This window comes from Pagrus pagrus (genome assembly GCF_965226575.1).
Source record: "Pagrus pagrus genome assembly, chromosome: 7".
NCBI lineage: Eukaryota > Metazoa > Chordata > Actinopteri > Spariformes > Sparidae > Pagrus > Pagrus pagrus.
Genome location: NC_140191.1, coordinates 32,567,545 through 32,592,472, shown reverse-complemented (window position 1 = coordinate 32,592,472; position 24,928 = coordinate 32,567,545). Strand labels below are relative to the sequence as shown.

The 24,928-nt window shown below is 38.7% G+C and overlaps 1 protein-coding gene and 1 long non-coding RNA gene across 2 annotated transcripts; one reads left to right on the top strand and one right to left on the bottom strand.

The window, feature by feature from the left end:
• cyb5r4 (cytochrome b5 reductase 4) lies at positions 1-19,900 on the bottom strand. Its single transcript, XM_084358560.1, has 16 exons — positions 19,717-19,900; positions 18,857-18,981; positions 18,360-18,513; positions 14,939-15,039; positions 13,461-13,533; positions 11,725-11,806; positions 11,574-11,631; positions 11,137-11,230; positions 8,964-8,996; positions 8,750-8,872; positions 8,437-8,577; positions 7,052-7,198; positions 3,952-4,102; positions 2,862-2,948; positions 2,124-2,285; positions 1-348 (listed from the first exon to the last, which is right to left on the bottom strand). Exons 1-16 carry the CDS (start codon positions 19,832-19,834, stop codon positions 294-296), a joined length of 1,704 nt encoding a protein of 567 aa, XP_084214686.1. The 5' UTR covers positions 19,835-19,900; the 3' UTR covers positions 1-293.
• On the top strand, positions 19,317-22,231 carry LOC311260567. Its single transcript, XR_014623038.1, has 3 exons — positions 19,317-19,461; positions 21,954-22,014; positions 22,112-22,231. It is a non-coding gene; the product is annotated as an uncharacterized lncRNA (long non-coding RNA).
• Positions 22,232-24,928: the final 2,697 nt, after the last annotated feature.

The following is a 24,928-nucleotide window of genomic DNA, read 5'->3' as shown; positions in this document are numbered from 1 at the left end:
TTTGTCCCAGTATATTTTACTTTTATTTTACACATCTTTATAATTTTTCAACTCATAGTTTTCTATCAGCTTTGTTCCAGACACTGACCAAACTGTCTAGAATCAAAAGAATCCTACTGCAGCCCAGCAAAGCCTGGGATGTGATGTCTGCTGTAAGCATCCTCACGTCCTTGGTGCATAGAAGTACAATGTTCCTTTCATTTCTCACAGACACATAAATTAAAATAGTCTCCCTCGCTCTCTCTCTCTCTCTCTCTCTCAGGCAGTGCAGAGTTAGTATGAGGCTAAGATCATCAGCCCTGGAAGGCATGGAGCTCCTCTTCACTGAAGCCCTGCTGCTTCAACAACCTGGAAGATGAACAAACAGAAAGGGAGGTCAAGGCTACAAACAGCCGAGTGAAAAGAAATGACTGAGTACAAGAGAAAGCTGAAACATTTTAGGCAATAGCTGTGTATTATCACTGCACTCTGAGGTCTACAGTGCTTAAAAATAGTGGTTCATGTCCTGTGAAAGGCATACATCAAGTGCTGGATATTTAATAAATAAAAATGCTAATCATTTGGCAATCTCATATGGAAATACTGTGGCCCACAATTCAAATCTATGAATGATAAGAGGTAGAGGACATTGTTGGGGGATGATGAGATAAAAGCTTTTTTTTTTTTTTTAAGTTTTCCTTCATCCTTTTTTTTAAGATTGATTTCAATTTAGGCATTTTTCTTGATGTGAGCATTATTCATATTGGAAATGTATACAATGTACAAAACATGTTAATTGCTGTGATCTGGGATCATAAACAAACATACACAATCATGATAAAAAGGTATGTCTGTAAAATGATGGATAGTGTCATAATCAGAATTTGATGTATTCATTTTTATCATAATTTGGAAAGTCTTAAAAAGTTGTATCGTTAAATTATTTTATCCTAGTCTTGTGTGTGGGGTGACAACAGGAAGTCAACTGCCTGAGGAAGTCTTAAAGGTCCTATTTGTAAGAAAAGTAGATTTTTGAGTGTTATTCCCAACTTGTCAAATACTGATGTATTGGGATTGTAGTACGGGTGGGCCAGCATCTATGGCTATGCGTCAATATTTGACGAGTTGGGAAACCCAAAGCGTCAGTATTTAAGGAGTAAGGAATAAGACTCAAAAATCAACTTTTCTTGCAGATAGGACCTTTAAGGCCTGAGATGCTGTCGCTTAAGGGGCCAAAAACTGGGGAATGTGGTGGAGACTTTTCCTTCACATGCTCCATGGATTTAATATCAGAACTGGCTAATGGACTCCAAGATGGCACACAGTCACTTAAATGAAAATTGCCAAACAAGCCAAAATAGTATTCAAGCTTCCTGGTGTACAGTTTTGTGTAGCCCGTTGCACATGCACATTAGTGTTCCTCCTGCTGGCTCCACCTACATGGCCCACAGACTGTGGGGTAACATCAGGTGCTTTTCTAGGCTCTATGCAGGTTTAACAAATATTAAACATTCAAAAATATAGTGTACAAAGAGGAATAATGAATGTATATTTTTATTTATTCATCGGTTCACTCGCTGGCCATAGATTTATGGTGTGCACTCCATGAGCAGGAACAGCGCTGAAATTTGAAGCCAATTTGAAGCTTGGGCTAAATTGTGTAATTACTACGTTATGCAATGCACACAGCTGTGAAGCCGTGAAACTGTGAAGATGCAGCTGTGAAACAGTGGATACATTTTTTTGAGCATCACAACCTCCCCGAAAATGACACTATAGGAATTTAATCCAGTTCGGTCTGATGACATTTAGAAAGCCTAGAAGAGCTGCAAGATTAGTTTGATTCCAATCAATCTGGATATACTGTTTGTTTGTTTGTTTGTTTGTTTGTTTACAGCTTGTCTGCTCTGCTTGAAAACAGACTGTTCGCTGGTGTTTGTTACCCTGTCGAACGTCAAACTGTTCCCAAATCTCAGCAATCACTTTATTGAGTACACCGTTATCATAACTGATAGAAATTGTTGCCATATGATATGAAAATAAGACCTGAATATTAGTGAAATGGAAATATCATTTTGGAGGCAGTATTTCAGAACACTAGGGCAGTGGGGTGATGGATATATAAAATCTGTTAAATTACACACCCTATTGTGAGCTCTGTGAAGACTGTGGGTCCACACACACACACATAACATTTAGACCCATCTGGCCTGCTGAGGAAATCCTTGAGAATGCACTCATCAACCCGACCCTTCCTGCCTGTCCAGCCTTCAGAGGGCACAGAGAGGACATGCTCCACCTGAAACCTGACACACACACACACACACACACACACACATTTTGAACATGTACTGTACAAACATACTGAGGTTCACAAGTCTATGAATATTGTACCTGCCGGACTAGGCTAATGACAGGGCTAACTTCATTGCAGATGCCTTTTTGTACAGTCCTGTTTGACACGCCCACCTCAACATGCTGGGCAGGTTTGGAGTATGAGGGGTTGGAGGATCAAGAGGTTGCATGCAATGAATCCTGGTACATGTAGGCAGGCTGTGCAAGCAGGAAAACTCTAAAAACCCAACTTCAAGACACCACACACTTATGGTCTCAATTTACTCAATTTACCATCAACACTGATTGGGATATTCACATTGTACATGGTGAAATTCTCATTTAATAAAATAGGCTTTTCAAACTTTGTGAAATCACTGCAACCAGGAGAGGTCCTTGATCATACAGTCGTTAATGGGCCCAAAATATATTAAACTGGACCAAGACCAAATGCACGATTCCCCTTCAGAGATAATAACATGAGCAGGTCGGGTTGTGACAGGGACAAATAGTTTAAAGCTTTACACACAAACACACAACTGTAGTACCTCTCATTATTAGCAGCCAGTTCATCCAGTTCAAAGCGCCATAGAATGTCCTCCTCTTGTCGATTAAAAAAGAGCAGCTTGGTTTTTCTGAAGACACACACACACACACATTGAAGATTATCAGGCAAAGCCATGGATTTAGAATCAGTCATACAAACAGTAAAATGGGAAACATTATGGCTGTTTTCTCAAAAACTGTAGTGTGGATGTGAAAGGCTGATGAAGACGATGACAAGAGAGAGTCTTTTTTTTCACAAGAATTTGTTCTCGGTCCAGGAAAGACACTTTCTGGTTTGAGATTTACCAGTGCGTTGGTGTTACAGTTGTTAAATCTTATTTGACTGATTTTAAACAGAGAGAGCACAAGAGAGAGAGCGAGAGAGAGCGAGAGAGAGAGAGAGAGAGAGAGAGAGATTAACATTGAGTTATGACTTTGACTTTTTGATGTCTTTTTGTTGATGAGGAGTAGTGTCCCTTTTTTCTCACAGGCTGCATCACTTCTGTTTTTTGTAACACTTTTTGCAGTAGAAACATCAGCTAATAACTATCATGAGTGGGACAAAAACTGGCCCTGATAGGTATTTGAATGAGTTTCATTGTGTGTACATGGCTTGTGTATTGTGTGTTAAGCACAACAAAATTTAACATTTTTATTTAATTTAATTGATTGATTTATTATTATTATTTGTTTATCTAGGCTCCACTAGACATAAGACACATTTTCCCTCTCTCTGTATATTTAACCTTGTGCTGTTTTGGTCTTTATGTAAATCTGACAGCATTATTTCAGACTTGTGCCGTGTTGAAAGTGATTCAGAATCTTACTAGGTCTGATAGACTGCTGTTGTGACGTTTATGTAAAAGTAACCAGGGTGTTTATGTAGACATAAGACAATTTCAAGTTGCCATGAGATTAATGTGAAGGGGTACAGGGGCTTAAGTGTGTAAGGATGGCGGCAATATACTCAAATGAAAGAGACTGAGAGATAAATACAAATAAAGACTGAATTAAACAGGATGAAATTGCATACTTTTAGATCTACAGGTTAAAGATTTTGCCTCCTGATTTGTGTCTTCAGATAGTTCCCACCTGATGGTGTCAATGTCCTGTAGGGCCAGTCGGATGAGGCGAGCCATGGGCGTGAACCCCGTGCCTGCTGCTAAAAGGTAGAGATGTGTGACATCACGAAGGGGGCGGAGACTGAAGGTACCCTCTGGACCACTAACAGATATAAGTTCACCTAGAGAGTGAAAACAGATACTATGAGTGAGGACAATAAGAGAATGGACCACACAATGCTGTCAGAATAGATGTATGGCCATTTGGCCAGTATGTGCAGACCATACATGTTAAAACATGCCCAAAACACCGTATTTAGTATAAACTGTATGTGCGTTTTGGACTATATCTGACCCATCCATTCACTTTCTTTGGATAAGTCACATAATAAAAAATAACCAAGTAAGCTGAAGACTTCAGGAAAGGTTGTAGTACATTGTGTCAACCCCTCCACCTGGGCACCAGGGTCCCCATCTCTACTATATGTTTTATTGTTCTTGTGCTCCTGCAAGTGTTGAATGGAGAGTCGTCAGTTGCATGAGTTACACCTGGGCCAGGTGTGTTCTGCCCATAAATTCCTCCTTAAATATGCAGTTTCTCTCTTTCTGAGGGAGATTCCCTGTCCCAGGGATGGCCTGACAGCTTTGGTTTTCTTATAATAGATCAATCTTTTGGTTGACTGAACTTCTTTTTTGCAAATAAATTACTTTTCTTACCCATGTTGTCTCCAAAATTTGTTGCAGTCTTTGATCCGGGCTGTGACATTAATATGTTGTCAGGCAGATCAATAATAGTCTGCCTGAATTCAGTCTCTGTCTAATGCACTGCATAACGTTTTGCTCTATAAGGGAACTGTTGAGAATCCTCGATGAGGAAATAAACAAGCAGTACTGAACCGACAACCATGACATGAAACCATCTGAGAAGTCATGTGACAAAGCATTTTGTATTCTAGCCCACAGATGGAAAAACATGGTTATGGTGAAGCTCTGAGGCAAATGTCATTTAAAGGATAACTCGCCTAGGGGAGTACTACTGTATATGTTAAAAAAAACGTAGTATAAAGTCTTTTGTGACTCCAAAGGAAGCTGCATGTAATCTGATAAATTGCCTCAAGTGATGTCACTCAGTGGCTAAACTGCACTGTGGGTAATGTAGGTGCCAGGTTTTAAAAGGGAAGAAGAATGCATGGAACAAATAAGGTGATATCTCTGGTTTTGCTGTATCCATTCTGATCATCAGTTTTTAAACGTCCATGAGTCCAACAGTGTTAACAGTGGAGTGCAATGTTAGACAAGTGGACTGCTTTTCAAAACCTGGAGCCTACATTACCCACGATGCAATTGAACCACTGAGAGACATCACTAGAGGCAATTTATCAGGTAACATGCAGCTTCCTCTGGAGCCACAGACAGACTCACACTGCTCTTTCACATATGCAGTAGTACTCCCCAAGACCTGTTACCCGTTCATTTTTTCCGCTTGAGTGAGGCAGGGGAGCCACTGCGAATGAATGGAACCATACTACTGCTATGACATGGTTTTATGATTAGGCTGTGTGGGGTCTGAATAGCATATATATTGAAAAAATATAGTCTTTTTTTTTATTTTATTTTTTTTTTATAAATACAGCCCAAACTGAGACTAAATGGTAAAACTTAGTGGAAGAATTTAGTTAACTGTTATAATAATAGGGAACAATAAGAATGAATCATCTTATCTAAAAGTAATCAAAACACCTCAGGTGATCCTAAGGCACTGGTAGGGTACTTCCTTGAGGGAATCCATTCACTTTCTTTGGATAATATGAGGAGGCTTCATCTAAAACACTGACAGCAAGACATGACAGCACAGCAACAGCATGGCAACACATTTTGTCTGCTATCTGTGGTGCACTGTGTGTGTCCACAGAAAAGACTGCCTCTCCCCTGCCTCTCTCCTCCTAATAATGTGCAGGAAATGTGATAATGACAACATGTTGCCTGGAAAATTCTCTGCTTTTGAAGAGCACATCCAAACAGTCTAGATGTATTATAAAGGAAGGAGGGGGAGTGAACCGTGAAATAAACTTTATTCTAAAGAAATGTGTGTGACAGAAAAAAAAGATTGCAAAAATATGTAGGATGGTTTAGTCAACTTAAAATAACTATATGAATATAAAAGTATAATGTGAAACAAGAAAATAGCAGAGCCAACATAGAATGGATATGGATTTGCAGTTTGTGATCACTGAACTTTAACTTGAGTGACAATAAACAGCCAAATCATTTTTAGAGCAGGCGAGAAATGGCAGTGTTTTCATAACTGTTCTCACCAACTACAGTCATGTGAAAAAATTAGGACACCCTATGAAAGCCTGTGTGTTTTTTACCATATTTGGACATATGGATATTTAATATACATTTTAACAATACTGAGAGATTCAAGTAATATAACTAAACAATTTAAACTGAAGAAAAGACTTTTTAAAACTTTCTGTTAAATAAAAAAAAAAAGCATTTTCTGGTGAGGAATAAATTAGGACATCCCCACATTATTCCCACTTAAAATGGCTAAAATCACACAGCTTGGTAATGTCAGACATCACTTACATGCCAACTAAGCTAGTATTATGGTATCCAAGAAAACGTGGTTTATAAACACATCAACAAAACCCTGTATAGCTGTTCCAAACATCCGCACTGGAAGGTGGAGTGAAAAGCCAGATACTAAACGCAGTAACATTTACATGTGGAGATAACAGTGCTAGGGCTTCACATAGCTGACCAATCAGGGCAAGTGGTTGTGAATATCACATTGGTTGATTTGGAAAGTTACAGAAATGGTCAAATACACCCCCTCCTAATCTAACTTTTAAAAGGTGTGGGGGAGGGTGGTTCTGAAGCTTTTAAACAAGCAGTTCTGATGGAGTACACTGGTAGCTTCATCCTGCAATGCAGTCGGAGGGAAGTGGTAGTCTCAGACAATGACTGCATAATGCTGCCTTACTAAATGACACACATTAATTAATTACACACAGACTGCGTGGGTAAACTGATGAAGGCATTGTGCTAACCTGTGCTTTCATGTATGTCCATCTGACCCCCAGTGTCTCTCTCTTACATTATCCTCTTACTTCTTTAAGACTTACCGATCTGTAGGCCGTTGAGATGTTGGGTGAGCACTCCGTCAGGATAAACTTTGATCATGAGGTAGAGGTCTGAATCCTGTGAGGACTGATGGGAGGCTGCTGCCATGGTCTGATCAACTGGAGTGTACGGCCTCACTACCTCTGTGTCTAGATATGGGGAAGATGATGATTAAATACGATACAATAAGATCAAGTCCACTCTGTTCCTTCAGAACGGGTTAAGACCATGTATTACTAATTCTTTGAGTGTGTCTCAGTAATGGGATCCTCTTCACATCTGTATAATACTCCTCTACTTAATATACTCTTCACTGTCTTCATGACAGTGAAGACTACATTCATACTGTTCAGTGCCACCTAATGGACACCATACTATAACACATACATCATACCATTAACGGAAAAAAAAAAGATCTACAGCTAAAAGAACTTTGTTAAAAATATTTCTGAACACATTAAGGATTTCACATTGTAAAAGAGTTCCCTAAAATTAATAAAATTAGTGAACCATAGTATCTCTACATGAGAATTGCGACACCATACAATTGAGATAATTGATGAGCTTGTTAACGAACAATACTGAAATCGTACGTTATTATCATGTATGTTTATGTGAACAGTAAGTTCAAGCCAGGCTTGTTGCTGTGTTCAAAGGTTGGACTGTGTTTTCTGTGAAGCTTGCAGTGACCAGGGGAGATGAGGCATATATGCTAAATATGGCAAAATAGTCAGATGTTCTGAACTAGCATGAAAAACTAGCCTTTATGCTAAGGGACACGGACGTGAAGGCAGAGAACAGAGAGAGGACTTAAAGGCAGACTGTTACATGAAGCAACCATGGAATCTACTGTACTTAGTGGTTGTGGATGATACAGAAGCATGTTGACTGTTCCTTTTACTTTTACAGGCTCAGTATATCATATTGAAGCTCCGGTGGCCTGTGCTGGAATCACGAGTACCTCACCACTGAAGGTAGCAGTATCAATGTTTTCCTTCCTTGAAGAATTTTGAATTCTATCTTAATTAATTAAAGCTACAGTGTGTAAGATTTAGTGGCAACTAGTGGTCAGGATGCAAATTGCAACAAACTAAACATCACTCATGTCTCTCTCCAACAGTGGCCGCCATAAACACGAAAAGCGTGAAAGGCCCTCTCTAGAGCCAGTGTGTAGTTTATGATTCTTAGTTTTATGTGATTATACACTAATGAAAGCATAATTACAAATTTTATATTCCATACCCTGCCAATAGATCCTCCCAAGTCCCCTTAATCCTTCACACTGGATCTTGCAGTGAAAACTGTTTTAAAACCATGTGTTTTTGCTTGAGCATAGAGGTCAACATTCACTACATTCAGTACAGTATAGAAATGCTTGGTTGCTTACCTTTAATCAGGGCTTTGAGGTAGACATGTTTTCCAACAGGCACATGCCTGACAGTCCCACGTGGAAGTTGCAATCTGAACACATGGGTGTTATGGTTCACCTCAGTCTTAGAAACCAACACACAATCCCGATAGAAGAGAGCTGTAAAAGGGAGAGCACTGATGTAGACTTATTTACATTTTTCTTGGATTCCTAATAAGCAAGCAAATATCAAGTGTTATCTGATGAAAGATTTTAAAAAAGGGATGCAGAATGTGATGGATGGAGTGTAAACAATCCTCAGTGGAATGGTTTCTTTGACCTTGGATCTCACCTCGGTCTTTTTTGCGTAGGAAAGTATTGTGAAATTCCAGTGGTTGACCCAGACTTGTCCATTTTCGTTTAGCCTGTTTGCGTATGCTGACCTGGATCTTTCCCACTGAGGCAGCAGTGTGGACTGTTGAGGACATGACAGTTTAAAAATAAGAAAAAGACAGTAACAATAATAAGATCTTTTTTTTAATTTTGAAGTCACTATATTGTCTTACCAGCAACATTCTCCTCAACTTCTTCCGCTAGACCTGAAAGTGCATGAAAATGACACTGATTTTAAGACACAAGTAGTCCATGTCTAATCACACGCTAATCATAGCTGTCTGACCCATGGTCCAACCTGCCTGCTTGTGTAGTGCGTGGCGGCTGTATTGCTGCTGCTAGTGCCTGCCCTATCTGTTTACATGGAGTTTGTCTTTAATAATAATGAAAAAAAATGACGTGATTTTCCTCTCCCCTGCCGAAAGAGTGAGAAAGCGCGAGGGAGGGAGAGAAAGAAAAAGAAAAAACCTGCCCTTCACGTGGTGTGTGTGTTTCTTCATGTCTGTGACATATTCTACAGATAAAGATATCAAAACTGTAGTGAAACACTGGTATGATGTCTATGAGTCTATTTGTGGCGCGAACCACATGTGTGCCATGATAAAAACAATCTGTAAATGATGCCTCGCTTTACACGCGCATGAGCCGTGCTACCCACCTCAACCTGTTAACATGGATGCCAAAATTAAAAGCAAGACGTTCTGCAATGCACACACGCTGCTCACGCAGGCAGTGAGTCCAGCCTGTGATAGCTTACTTTGAAAATAAATATAAAATTCAAATGAGCTTTAGCTGATCTGTGTTCAGCATCTGCATTTCAGTTATGACCAGTGAAACATGGAATCCTACTCACTTCAATACTGAGGAACCAACATTAGAAAAATCCAACAATATAATAGGGGTGGGGGAAAAAATCGATTCATATAAGAATCGCGATTCTAATCATCCACGATTCTGAATCGATTCATAAACTTCAAAAATCGATTTTTTAAAAATAAACAAATAAATAAATAAATAAATCTTATTTTGAAAAATCACACAAAACATCAATTTTTGTTATTTGTGTACAGTTTATTTTTGTAACTTCTGGGAGAAAAAGGCAGCTGGCCTAAGCTTTTAGGCAATTTTATTTATGCAAGTTTTTATTTGTTTAGCATGAATAAATGTTTCCTTTTAGTGTTTGCCTTTGTGTGATTACATCATTGGAATCAGTTTGTTTAAAAATCACATTATCTTATACAAACTGTATTGTTTTGATGCCATAATTTGCCTTAACACACTATGCACTGTATCAATTTTTGAATCAAAAATCGGTTGAATCGAGAATCGATTCTGAATCAAATCGTGACCCGAAGAATCGGAATCGAATCGAATTGTGAGACACCCAAAGATTCACACCCCTACAATATAAGCATTCTATTAAAACACCACAAACTACAGTGTCAAAAATGACAGCAGATTTAATCAACCCCCGTGTTATAGTTTAAACAACCATTAAAAGCCAGCACTAAGGTACTAGATAGTTGTTTAAATTTTTGCCAAATTCTATAACAAACAATTGTGGCCTCATGTCCAAGCCGGCACAAAGAGGATAAGTAAGGTACTGGATAACATTACAGTTCTAAAGTGTCTGGTCACTCAGCACAGTGTAGGAGTAATGTTGACTTTGTGAAGCAAAACTATTTCCTGCATGGTTACCAGCACTGATAAGGGTTCCAGCTGTATGTCGGTTTCATGGTATACTGTGGTATGAAAATTGTAATTATCGTACCATGTGCATTTGCTTATCTATGGCCCAATTACAAGTGACCACTTGTGATTGGCTCTTACTTCCCACTCTATATGCAAATTAACACAGGACAAATGGACATAATGTTTTTTACTACAGTATGTGCAAACTGAGGTAGCTTAACTGTACAGGGGTATAACAGGGCATGTACTGCAGATCAAAGTGATTAAGATAAAAAATAGTGCCAGAATAAACTAGTACTGTTGATGATGTAAATTAAACACAAACTGAGATATAAATAGTAACAGAAACATTAACAGAAACAAAGCATTCGTGCGTGCGCTGCATACAGATACAAACAGGAACAATAAATATTAACAGGAACAAAAAAGTAATTATCAAACAAAGCGACTGTGCGTGGCCAACATAGCCAGTAACTGACAGTCCAGCAATCAAACTGTCAACCACAGAGTGCAGTTGAACCTTTATTAACATCCAAATTAATTAACAAGAAGATCCAGATGAATAAGAATTTGTCATAGACAACGTTTCGCAAAGTTTATAAGGTTTCTCCTGACTCCACAACTCAACCGTTTTTTTTAAGGGAGTCTACTTACGTAAATGTATCATGTAGGACATTTTCCCCAGCAGCACTTCTAGTTGGAGAACACCTGCCTCGAGGTCAACACTGGTACAGCCTGTACTGGGGATCTGACAGAAAACATTATACGCATGAATGTCATCTTCAGCCATTGACCCAGACATCTTTTTGGACAGTTGGTAACTTCATCCTTCAATCTCCAATCAAAATAGACTAGTTGAGTGGCTGTTACATTTTTTTAAAGCTTTCAGCAGAAATTCTGACTAAAATTATATTTGATAAATAGACAGAGAGAGGCAGCCCAATTACTGTCCCATCAACCAGCCGTAAGCTAAAATGTGAAGAACTCTCCAAACGCACACTTCATATCCTATTTCACTGCATGCCAACAGAGGTTAGTGTTACTTATTCAATGCTTGATGGATGTGTGTATGATTGATGTGCAACTATTACCTTCCTTTTAGCGTAAATGACCAGATGAACACTCACATCTGTCTGGAACCAGTCGTACCTACACAAACAATAGATAGCAGATAATAATGCCACGGATTGTGTACAAATATGTCACATTTTAATGTGCCTGTATCATATTTGTCTTTCATACCGAGGCCGAGAGTCTTTTTCTGGGGGAGGAGCCACTGAGATAGGTGGTGCAAGGCTGGCCGGTGGTGGAGGAGGTATGAAGGCTAAGAAGAAAAATGGACGAAAAAAATTAAATTACTAAAACATAAGTTCAGATTGGGGTTCAAATCACAAAGGCCGTACATTAATACCAACCACTACTGAGACATATCATTACTCTTGAGACAGATTCCCAGACAGTCATTGGTTTTCACCCCTTTTAACACTTGAGAATTAAACCTTGCTTGAGATGAGCAATCATGCAAACAGTTGTTTTTATTTGAGGTCAAAGTTGTTCTCATTCTTTGACCGTCCAGTTTTTAAATCTCTTCTATTTGTTGTTTGTTCGAGTGAAGATTAGAGTCAGCTGACAGCTGCTGTTTAGGACACAGGCACTTCAGTGCAGATAAAATCATTTTTGTGACTGGCCTTGGTCAGAAGTCATTAACAGGGAAAATGCAGTTTTGCTACAGTCATGATTTAGATCCAACACAACAACAATTTGTGTATGTACAGTGTTTCCCCTATATGCATCCAGCAGCAGCACACCTCTGCTGCTGAAATGTGAACGCTGCTGCTGATATTTATTTTTTTCACAAGGGGAAAGGAGAGGAGGAGGAAAGGGGAAGAAGGGAGAAGGAGGTAAAGGAAGACAGGAGTGAAGGAGTGGACAGGGCTGTGTTTTATCTCGTACAGTTAGCCTATATTATTTTGCACTACGGACAATTCATATAACTACAGGTCAATTAACACACCTGCGAGTAAAAGCATATAGGTGGAAAAGAGAGGACGCATTCTCATAACTTTAAAAACTAATGTTATACAGTATTACTTTGCGCTGTCACACACTGTCAGGAAAGCATAGAAATGGAGAGGACCCTGTCTTTTTACTTTGGAAACTAAAGTTGTATGTTATCGCTACTGACACTTCATATCCAGACCTTTCATACACACGAGTGAAGCATAAAGCATATACACTCTGAAAGCAGTTCAGCTTTGCATTATTTAGTATTATTATTATTATTATTATTATTATTATTATTATATGCAGTATTTATCAGCTATAATTTCATTATAATGCCATTATGGCTGATAATATAAATTTCCCATTAGGGATGCAAGATACATACTACTTTGCGGCTGAAGGTTTCGTACAACAACTCTCTTCCCTGAGTCATCCTTCTGCTCAGAGTTGCTTTTAACAACGCATTCAAGTACGTTTGAGGGCTGGCTCATGTATCCTTTGTCTGTTTGGAGCATGTGTGTGTGAGTGTGTGTATGTATTAGGAGTCAAATATAGTTCAAGTAGTCAAAAAGAAAATTGTACTTATTCAATGCTGAAATTGCTATTTGAATGTGTATTTTTTATAAATGTGTTGGCTGTCATGAGTGAATTTGCTCAGCCCTGGACCTCGCGTCCATACTGTTTTATTCTGACAGAAAAGTGCTGGCAGTGTGTTGAGGAGTGCTAGGATGAAGAGCTTGTGTGGCAAGACACATAGGAAGAATTTTGATTGACATTAGCTAGCTAGCTAACTTAACGCTACATTAACAGAGGGTTGACTTCATGGCTAAAAACAAGGTTACAATGCATAAGGTCATAAAAGGACAACAGTCACAGCAACATTTCGGTGTTGGGCAGATCTGCTCCCAAAAACAGGCTTTTGGGAATCTGAATGGGATAATAGAGGAAGATTGACAGTGCAAATGTGTGTGTACCTTTAATAGCTGTGGCCATCCTGCCCACGAGGCACTCTTTTAACATGGACTCATAGTTCACCCAGCGATGCACCTGTGCACGCGTACACACACACACACACACACACACATAAACAAACACACTGTGTTAATGTTACTACAGCAACACATATTGTAAACACCCAAATAAAATTAAAGAGCTTACAGAAAAACATCAACTCTATCAGCACTCACAAGGAAGCCAAATTGAAATGTATAGTGTAGGTCCTGGGCTTGTTTTTATTCCTGCTGAGCTTATTTAGGATGTTACCATATATTCACTATAGGTAGGCATCCTTTAGTTTCCTCAGTTTGCCCTTGGTAGCTTACTGGGGACAAACTAAAGTGATTTTTACCAAACTAAAATTCAAACATACAAAATAATTAATGTCTTTAAAAATGTGACCTACTGTTTTAACAATACATGTGAAAAGTCAAAGGTCATTTTATTGTCATTAATACCATAACCTGTTTGTATTCCTGTACATTTATGTAAATTTATCCTAAAAGACCAGTCTAGCCCAAAGTAAATTCAAAGCTGTTGAACTATTTGAAGTACAGGCATGATTTTTGGGCAAAAACTCATTATAGTTCTTCATTATTCTTTATTTCCATAAAGTATTCAAAAGACAAGTGCTGAGATGGAAAAACAGCTGATTCGAACAGCAAAACGCATAAAACTACATAAACTTGCAAAATCTTAAGGCTTTACAAACTGTTTTTAACTATATATTACCAGATTTGAAGTTTAATCGGCTACATGTTGCATCAATCATTCAGAGTCTGGCATGTAAGTGGCTCAGGAGAGAGGAGAAAGAAGAGAGAGTGGGTCACTTGTCCACTTAATCACTCATTGTCTGTTTTAGGCTTGAGGGTGGGCTTAGAAGCTCCTATCTGTTCAAATGAGCTGTCAATCAAACAGGTGCCATCTCAGGATCTCCGGTATAGAGGGATAATGGCGTCTGCTGAGGAGTTTTTTGACATATAAAAGCATGAAAAAGCATCCACATTTGTAGTTTTCTGTCATTCTGTCACCGCTTAATCATGAAATACTGTGTTTTGGATTAAAATGTTACTGATTTGGATCTAATGGATATTTGGTAATAAGAGAAGACAGGTTTTTTTTGCAGTTTGATGCACTACTAAAACACCCAGACACTTTATTGGTGAGTTGGCAAAGCTTTGAACATGATAGTTTGACAGCCTGTTTTTTTTGGTTGTTGATTGTACCTTGCACATGAGTGTTTATCTTAAATTGGTTTGCGTAAATAGAATCATGAGAATCTAAGCTTTCTAACAATGTATGGCATGACTATACACTTAAATTGAGGTGTTCGCCTTTTTGCTTAGCTGTGCTTGTAAAGTTTGGCAAACTACCAAAATGCATTTCCATTTTTTCCTTTAGCTTTAAAAAGTACATGAAAAACACAGTGCTTTACCTCCTCCCTCATATTCCCTACCTGGTCAAACAGTTCAGTGCCATCTATCCCAGCTGCCTTCATTAGCTCCTCTTCTCCGCCGGGGTGATAGTCCATGTAGGGGGTCACATTGTAAACCATACCTGAAAACAGAGCGAGAAAAAGAGCTTTATGTATGTCACATTCTAGTGCCTTCTGCAAACTGAAAGTGATACTCGTAGGAAGGTTTGCAAAGTAATTTTCACAGAAAAATAACCGTCTCACAAAATATCACAGTAATACACAATTATTACCTCCGCCTAACCCTTCCCAATAAACTTTGACGGAGGATGGGTCTCAGCCCAGAACAGACCCCAGTAACTTTCAGTGCAGATCAGGATGATGGGACAGATCCAAAAAAAAATGTTCTCACTTTCTTTAACATTGGGAGATTACGAGGGTGTTTTCCTCCCCTTTTTTATTTCTCAGGGAATAATGATGGAATCTTGATGAAATGTTTTCATGGGTTCAGTGTTGCTGCTTTTGACAATTGTCATACCTAATTTAACATTTACTGACCACATACAGTCATTGTATGTACATGCCAAGTGCCAATAACAAACAAACAAAAACAACATATCCCACAACTTCAAACAACATTGTAAAAGGCAATATATGGCACCCTAGAGCAGCGTTGCATGAAACAACATATTGCACTAAACAGTATTAAGGTAGCTGGTGTAACTGAGTACAAAAGGGGACTGTTGGGTAGTGGAGGTATGCCCTGTCCCAGAGAGTTCCATTCTCGTTATTATCATCAGTTGCATTGACCCTTTAAGGAGTGAAAACTGAAGGCTTTATTAAAAATGTACACTACCGTTCAAAAGTTTGGGGTCACTTAGAAAGGTCCTTATTTTTGAAAGAAAAGTACTGTTTTTTTCAATGAAGATAACATTAAATTAATCAGAAATACAGTCTAGACATTGTTAATGTGGTAAATGACTATTCTAGCTGGAAACGGCTGATTTTTAATGAAATATCTACATATGTGTACAGAGGCCCATTTCCAGCAACCATCACTCCTGTGTTCTAATGGTACATTGTGTTAGCTAATCGTGTTAAAAGGCTAATTGATGATAAGGGAACCCTTGTGTGATTATGTTAGCACAGCTGAAAACTGTTGTGCTGCTTAGAGAAGCTATAAAACCTTTGAGCTAGATGAGTATCTGGAGCATCAGCATTTGTGGGTTCGATTATACTCTCAAAATGGCCAGAAAAAGAGAACTTTCTTCTGGAACTCAACAGTCTATTCTTGTTCTGAGAAATGAACGCTATTCCATGTGAGAAATTGCCAAGAAACTGAAGATGGCCTTCAACGGTGTGTACTACTCCCTTCAGAGAACAGCACAAACGGGCTCTAACCAGGATAGAAAGAGAAGTGGAAGGCCCCGGTGCACAACTAAGCAAGAGGAAAAGTACATTAGAGTCTCTAGTTTGAGAAATAGACACCTCACAGGTCCTAAACTGGCAGCTTCATTAAATGGTACTTGCAAAACGCCAGTCTCAACGTCCACAGTGAAGAGGCGTATCTGGGATGCTGGCCTTCTAGGCAGAGTGGCAAAGAAAAAGCCATATCTGAGACTGGCCAATAAAAGGAAAAGATTAAGGTGTGCAAAAGAACACAGACATTGGACAGAGGAAGATTGGAAAAAAGTGTTATGGACAGACAAATCTAAGTTTGAGGTGTTTGGATCACACAGAAGAACATTTGTGAGACGCAGGAAGAGTGAAAAGATGCTGGAGGAGTGCCTGACACCATCTGTCAAGTATGGTGAAGGTAATGTGATGGTCTGGGGCTGCTTTGGTGCTGGTAAAGTGGGAGATTTGTACAAGGTAAAAGGGATTTTGAATAAGGAAGGCTATCACTCCATTTTGATACGCCATGCCATACCCTGTGGACAGCGCTTGATTGGAGCCAATTTCCTCCTACAACAGGACAATGACCCAAAGCACACCTCCAAACTATGCAAGAACTATTTAGGGAAGAAGCAGTCAGCTGGTATTCTGTCTGTAATGGAGTGGCCAGCGCAGTCACCAGATCTCAACCCTATTGAGCTGTTGTGGGAGCAGCTTGACCGTATGGTACGTAAGAAGTGCCCATCAAGCCAATCCAACTTGTGGGTGGTGCTTCAGGAAGCGTGGGGTGAAATTTCTTCTGATTACCTCAACAAATTGACAGATAGAATGCCAAAGGTCTGCTAGGCTGTAATTGCTGCAAATGGCGAATTCATTGGCGAAAGCAAAGTTTAAAGGACAAAATTCTTATTTCAAATAAAATCATTATTTCTAAACTCGTCAATGTCTTGACTATATTTTCCATTCATTTTGCAACTTATCTGATGAATAAAAGTGTGAGTTTTCATGGAAAACATGAAATTGTCTGGGTGACCCCAAACTTTTGAACGGCAGTGTACATTCATAATGTAATATGAATATTATAAATCAAGGAGACTGAAAAACGGTATTTGGGACCGATATTCGTTTGCGGTAAAAATTAAACTCTTTGTGTCAAGTACAATTTACTCAAGTACTGTTCTTTTTGGGGTACTTGAGTATTTCCATTTTCTGCTATTTAATACTTTCTCTCCAATACATTTATTTGATAAATGTAGTTACTAGTTACTTTGTAGCTTCAGATTATTAATTGTTTATAGGCTATTAACTGTGACATGTTACCAATCAGACAGTGTAGAGGATGCTGCTTGAAGCTGTCCTCAGAGGAAAATAAGGTCCCAGAACACTTTTTGAAGCTAGAAAGGTGGCAGGGTCCGCCAAATGTAAACAAGGTAACAGTATGTATTAATGAAATATCTACATAGGTGTACAGAGGCCCATTTCCAGCAACCATCACTCCTGTGTTCTAATGGTACATTGTGTTAGCTAATCTTAGCTAAGTGGTATTTGGGACCGATATTCGTTTGCGGTAAAAATTAAACTCTTTGTGTCAAGTACAATTTACTCAAGTACTGTTCTTTTTGGGGTACTTGAGTATTTCCATTTTCTGCTATTTAATACTTTCTCTCCAATACATTTATTTGATAAATGCAGTTACTAGTTACTTTGTAGCTTCAGATTATTAATTGTTTATAGGCTATTAACTGTGACATGTTACCAATCAGACAGTGTAGAGGATGCTGCTTGAAGCTGTTCTCAGAGGAAAATAAGGTTCCAGAACACTTTTTGAAGCTAGAAAGGTGGCAGGGTCCGCCAAATGTAAACAAGGTAACAGTATGAAAACTGTGCTGTCATTTAAGGTCAGTTTGTTTATTCAGCTTATATACATGAAAATAAAAAGAGTTGATTTTGTTTGTTTAGGCAGAAAAAAATCAGTCAATCAAGATCTTTCTCTTCTGATTAAAATGTATTTCCCAAAACTACATAGTGCACCTTTAATGTGTCCTGTGTGAAGACCACTCAGGCTCACCTCGTATACAGGTCCAGCAGTCATCTCTTGTGTTGTGTTTCTGCAGCTCTTCCTGGGTAACTTCAATCAGGCGCCCTCTGAGGCCGGTCAGATCTTTTCCACTCTTGGAAAACCTGATCCAGTCCATTAGACTGTGGCCGGGCTTTAAGGCCACCTAATAATAAGGAGGGAGCAGAGTCATGTAACAGAAGATAGACCGTTTTTTTATTCCTTTCTTGTGTAAAGGAATGTTAAGATCTAACTTAAGACGCAGTAGCATCATCGAAAGTCCATGTACCTCCATATAATTGCTAACATACAAGTTACTAATGTCGCTTTTATTTCACATCGACACTTACTATACTGTTGATTAGCCTTTAGACATGAGCCTCAATACTATTGTGGGGTATATTCTCTGTCACTATGAAGCAGCTATAAATTGTCAAGTTCTAGTTAAGAGTTCAGTGTAGTCTCTAAAGAGGGAGACGGGTTTTCCTCGGTTGTGGTTAAAGTCATACCTTGTTCCTCCCGGACTGTGAGGACGGACCGATCCGCTGTTGGGAGTTCGGCGCAGGGAAAGACTGGGTCGGGATGTTCAACATGTTCTGAACGTTTCGGAGGCAGCCCCAGTTTCGAAGAAAACCTATGTAACCAAATGACGGTTTACTACAATTACATATGTGCCACAGTTCTGTAGACACGATGGCTGCTAGGTGTCACAGGAACAAGTTCCTCCCTTGTTGAGACACATCTCTGTTGAAACTGTGTTTAGCAATGCTGCTTAGCTAAAAAGGCTAAGCTAACCTATATTAAGATGGCATAAACGGTATGTGCCGACTGCCTTACAAATAATTGCACATTATATATGGTCACATTAACTATTTGCCATGTTTGGCAATAATTAGCCAGCTAATTGATAGTTTCTTCCTATCTACTGATTATTGTGAGCTAACTCCTGCCTCTGTGGTTCCGCCACCGTGTAAAGACTACAATAATTGTCGCACATCGTGACAACAACGTCAACAAACGGTGTCATCAAGTTGCGACGGTCCTCCGTTGCCCTCTACTGTTCGTATTATACATGGAAAATACTGCCAGTATTTACAAAGGCACCAAGAAACCGGTAAAGTAATGTGAAGAATAAGGATTTAGGCATAAGGTCTGTTTGTTATCACAGCAGCAGGAGAAGCACGGGTGTATCTGAGTTAATATGAATAATTACGTCCAGGAGTGCCTGTTCTCGGGCTTTAGCAGACAATTGTGCATTCTGGTTCACATAGTTGAGACACGGCTAGCCTAAAAAGTCCAGTCATCATAACAGTAGGAATTACAGTTGTGCTTTTAATTTAAACTGACATGGAGAATTCCAGTTACCCACCTGAAAGTAAACTCTTGAAGAAAGTGCCGAGAGCTGAACCGCTTCGTCCTCCACTTGATTCGCTCTCACTGTCATCACTGTCATCCTCCTCTGAATCTCTTTGGTTCTCGTACGACATCGTGAAAACATGGCGGAATGTCACACAGCTTTAATGTGGTTTTTATTCACGGTGTACCTCTGATTACCATCAGGGCAGCTGAAGGGTTTGCTTTTGAAAGGCTAATCTGCTAAGAGGATTCAAGAACAAGAGTCCTCTGACTTCAAAATAAAAGTCCACGTGCACCTAGCAAGGACTAACTGAGTATAATGTCGAAGTGAAAAGGTTTAGTTCGGAGGTACAAATATAAGTAAGACCTTTTTCTGGGCAGATATATTTGTCTGCAGGAAAAGCACATGTGGGAATAATAGCATTAATAATGTTTTCATTAAAGCATAACTAAGCCTAACTCTAACTCCATCTATTTCACACAAGTGTGTTTCACTGATTCTTGAGACTTCGGCAAAAACATGTCCGTTCCGTAGAAAGTGAATCACATTTTCCTGTTTAAAATAATCATGGTTGGTCATCTGTGGGTCTTTTGCACAAGTGCAACATTTTTACATGTTTGTGTATAATTGTATAGTTTAGATTATATGTCACCCCATTACCCACAAAACCAGTTAATAACAAGAGAATAACATTTCAATTTGAGCAAAAACTGAGAAAAAAAAAACATGTAAAATGTATAATGCATATTCCAGATGAAGGAGTAGAATGTAAAACATCTTTTCAACACTGTCAGATATTTATGAAAAAGCTATTAAATCAGGAACACACTATATTCTTGATGAACCCTTTCCACCCTCCATGTTTGCTAAATGCAGCAAGGTCACAAAGGCTGTCATAAGTCTGGCATATTTTCAATATTTTTACATATTTATTGGTGTGTCTACTGTCACAACCATGACATGTCAACACCTTCTCTTTTGTATAGAAATGATTATTTTAAACTATGACATTAATGTATGCATTTTGTAAAGAAGCCAGAAGCAGCAAGCAAACAGAAAGAAAACAAGATTGTTCCTGTTTACAACTCATGAGTTTCTTAGAAAAGTCTGTTTTTGTCACCACCTTCTAACGTCAAACCGTAAGATTTGCTGTCTGACGGTGGTGCCGCAAACATCCAAATCATCCCTAAATGTGGCTTTGACTATAATTTAGGATCACAATAAACAGTAATATGGCTTTTTAATGTTTAATTGTAACCTCTTTATTTAAAATATACAAGATTTCTCCTTTATTTCTTCCACAAACAGGCCTGCGTACCCCAACATGAATGTTACCCCCAATGACTAACACTATAAGTGAATGTAGTTGCACCATTTCACAACCATTTAAAATGGTTGTGAAAGAAACATTTATCTTTCTTATCCGTAATCATAAATATTACAATACACAGTATATTCCATATTCATGCGAGGAAGATACTTGTAGTAAAATGTCAGACACCCCTAAAGCAGAGTATACCATTTCATTGTCTGTCTGCCTGTCACTGGCTCACATCCAAGTCGGCGCGTGCACAAAAAAACAACTTCACACCGTTTCAGTGAGTGCTGTAGATGAATGTAAGTAGCTATCTAACTAGTTTATTACACTTAAGTTTCTCACTTTCAGAGTTTCAGAATTATATTGTGTCAGGTGTCTACAGACAAATGCTAACGTGCGTCTATGGCTTTCCATTTAAATGTTAAATGTCATTATGTGAATGTTAGCTTACATGTTATTAAATGTTAGCTTTGTGCCCTGTGCATCACTCTGGTTAGCGGAGCTGTGGTAACCTGCAGGCGTGCATTGCGGTCAAGTTCTAAACAATGCCTAAAGCGTGCTGCGTTGCCAGGTTTGACAGGTGCCCCCTTTTGGAAACAACATTAATTTGAATTGACAGGAGAAATATAATACGGATGTTTGCGTGTTTGTAGTGTTATTTGTGTATTTATTTGTGTATTAGCGTAGCACATCATATTAAACTATTGTATAATATTGTTTCATTTTAATAGTCTTTTGAGTGGTGTTTTAGATAGGCTTTTGCCTTTTTGATATTAGCTTTTACAATAGGCAACCCCTTGTTGTAGTTTTCACTCAGGTCTATTTGGGTTGTTGAACAATTAAAATCCATGTGTACTGAAAGCTAATTAATTGTAGTAGTTGTATTAGTTCAAATGTATGACTACTTTCTCAGATTAGATTTCATTTACAGAGCCAACATGAGGAAGAGGGAAGGAGGAGATATCAGGCACTATTTTGGTGCCAAAAAAAGAGTAAGTTGAAACTTTCTGTGGTTGTTCTGTAGGCTTAATACTGAGCATTATAGCATGAATAACGGTGAATTTTACATGTATGTGCTGTTGTATTAAGGAGACAGAGGGAGATATTGTGAGTGAGCAGGCAGAGGGAGGACAGGATGAGAGTGAGCAGGCAGGACCAAGTAGTAACAAGGTGAGTTGGAAAGGAGACTACAAAGATGTATTGCCATCATATCAGATATTCAGGCAAATACTAATTTTAGAAACTGATAAAAATGCACGACTACCATACCCTATTGTTCTCAACTAATAAGCTAGGACTTATATTAAAGTGTTGGCCACTGGCAGTTGCTGGCAGTTTGGATCTACAACACTTTGTTGGTGACTGCTGACTGCAAAAGTTGTTTGTGTGGTACATTATGTGCCCCATGAACTGTAAAATGGTGTAAAATTTAGTTTATCATCATCTACAGACTGCAGACATTTAGTTGAACAAGCAAGATACTGTAAGGATTGTAAGATTTCTGTTAACTGAAGCACGCGCCTGCGCTGCACTGGGTTCCCTTTACACCCCGGAGAAAATGTTGACCCCCCCACCCCCACCCCCAATTGTCATTGTATAATTCGCACTCTGATGACATCAGCATCACAGCCATCAACATGTTGACATTCCAGCCCGTGACTATTCAGTAGTCAATGCACTCTGATACTGTAATGATTAAAATCATGAATAAACCAACATGTTTCAAGTCAAATAGTCCATGCCCTGATGAAGTGCATAAATGGATTCAGGGCTTCAGAGCGTTAATTATAAAATTTGCATGATGTAAGAGTTTTTTAAATGACTGCATGTGAAGTCATGTAAAAAATAAACAAAAGTAAATATTCAACATTTAATAGAATATATGTGTACTTATGGTATAGACATACTACTTTATAAGCTCTGAATCTATGTTAGCCTAAACAAATAAGAATAATTAGCTTTTTACGGTGTCTGACGGTGTAATGACAGGAAAAAAGTATATTATATGAAAAGAGTACTGAAATATGGCATGATTGCTGAGACTCTGCTCTGTCAACATATAACCTTAGATTTATTAACACTTTTTTTTCTTTTCAAAATTGAAACCTGTTTCATCCAGAGTCGAGAGTCCGTGGTTTACAGGTCTTGTGGAGTACTACTACATATGTGAAAAAAGTAGTCTAAAGCCTTTTTAGCTCCAGAGATAGCTTCATGCAGTCTAGTACATTGTATCCAGTGATGCCACTAAGTGGCTAAGTTGCACTGTGGTGATATAGGAGCCAGGTTTTGAAAAGCAGTCCGCTGGTCTAACATTACACTCCTATAACACTGTTGGATTGTGTACAGTTAAAAGACAAATCATCAAAATCGATACAGCAGAACCAGAGATATTACTTTTTTTATTGCACATATTTTTCCTTTTTTAAAACCTGGTTTTTATATTACCCACAATGCAACTTAGCTGATGAGTGACATCACTAGACGCAATTTATCAGATTGCATGCAGCTTCATCTGGAACCCAAAAAGGCTCTATACTACTTTTTTCATACATATCCAGTAGTATTCCACAAGGCTTGGACACCCTTGAAGTGCCCCAGAAAGCCATTTAAGTTGATCCAGCATGAACAATAGCAGAGCCCTAGAACTGGCTCGTCAAAATGGATTACAGTTATTATTAATGGCATTAATTGCACCTGTGCTTTTCCTGCAGTGAAAACAGTATATATATATATAAGTATATATAATTGAGTAGATGGTCAATATGCCGTCTCAACAGTCTTTCATTAGTTAATGAAATTATATGCCAGTGTAAGTTGTTATTTTTCCTTCTTAAATTTTAACTTCTTCATCCCTTACTAACAATTAGGTAATTAACAACATCAAATCTGGTAAAGATTTGCTGGTAGCAGTAGGTCCGGCGTTCTGGGTGTCTCAAACTCCACCTCCTGAGGAATTCTTTCTGAAGCCTTGAAAAATCTGGAGGCATATGATTTGATTGTAGCATGTTAAAAAAAAACATTCCTGAGGCAGCTGCTTGGAGTTAAGACCAGAAGGTTGGCAATACCTGTCATGGCAACAAACATCTGTAGCAACCAGAGAACCCAGTGGTGGACACACCACGATGCTGAAGAGGCAGGTCTTTTGGTCTATGTAAGCAGGGAACCTGCCTCTGTCTCATGGCCAAAGACTTTCAGTTGATCTCAAAAAGGTTCTGGTAAACCATAAGAGAATTCCGTTCATTAATTCATTCATCCTTGGAAGAATAACCTTTTATGGACAGCTAAGCAAATTAGGATGTTTTCATCTCAACAAACTGTATTATGTTCAGTTCCTCAAACTGTCAGCAACTGTTTCTGTTAGTTTATCTGAAAATATCTCAGAAGCTCAGAAAAACAGCATTGTGCGGTTTAACACATTATTTTATAAAACTTATTTTACAGGAATTTACTCAGTCACTACTCACTACATCAGGTCACTCCTGTGGGATTATTAATTAAGATGCCAGATTTATGTAATTGTCGTTATGCACCACAAGATTGTATAATGAGATTTCAGTTGTAATTCCCTTAGCTGCGCACACACATACACACAACAAAAATCTAAACAGACTAATGAAAAAGTATTAATCAAGTAAGAAAAATAAACTGTTCATGGTGGAGTGTTGATGATGAGTTGAGGAGTCTCACAGCCTGGAGAAAGAAGCTGCTCTGTAGTCTGGTGGTACAGCAGCAGGTACTTCTGTATCTGTAGTCAGACAGCAGCAGGGTGAACAGACTGTGGCTAAGTGGGTGTTGTCTTTGATGGATGTTGCTGATGCTCTGTAGATTGTACCAGTGATGTTCTGGTGGTTCTAATCACCTGATGTAGAGTCTATTGCTCCTCTGTAAACTTTGACAAGGACCTGC

Coding starts and splice junctions, on each gene's coding strand:
- cyb5r4 (XM_084358560.1), bottom strand. CDS start 19,834: ATGTCGTACGAGAACCAAAGAGATTCAGAGGAGGATGACAGTGATGAC. Junction 2,286..2,861: donor CTGGCTGCTAATAATGAGAG/GTACTACAGTTG, acceptor TGTGTGTGTCAG/GTTTCAGGTGGAGCATGTCC. Junction 349..2,123: donor TTCACAGAGCTCACAATAGG/GTGTGTAATTTA, acceptor TTCATCTTCCAG/GTTGTTGAAGCAGCAGGGCT.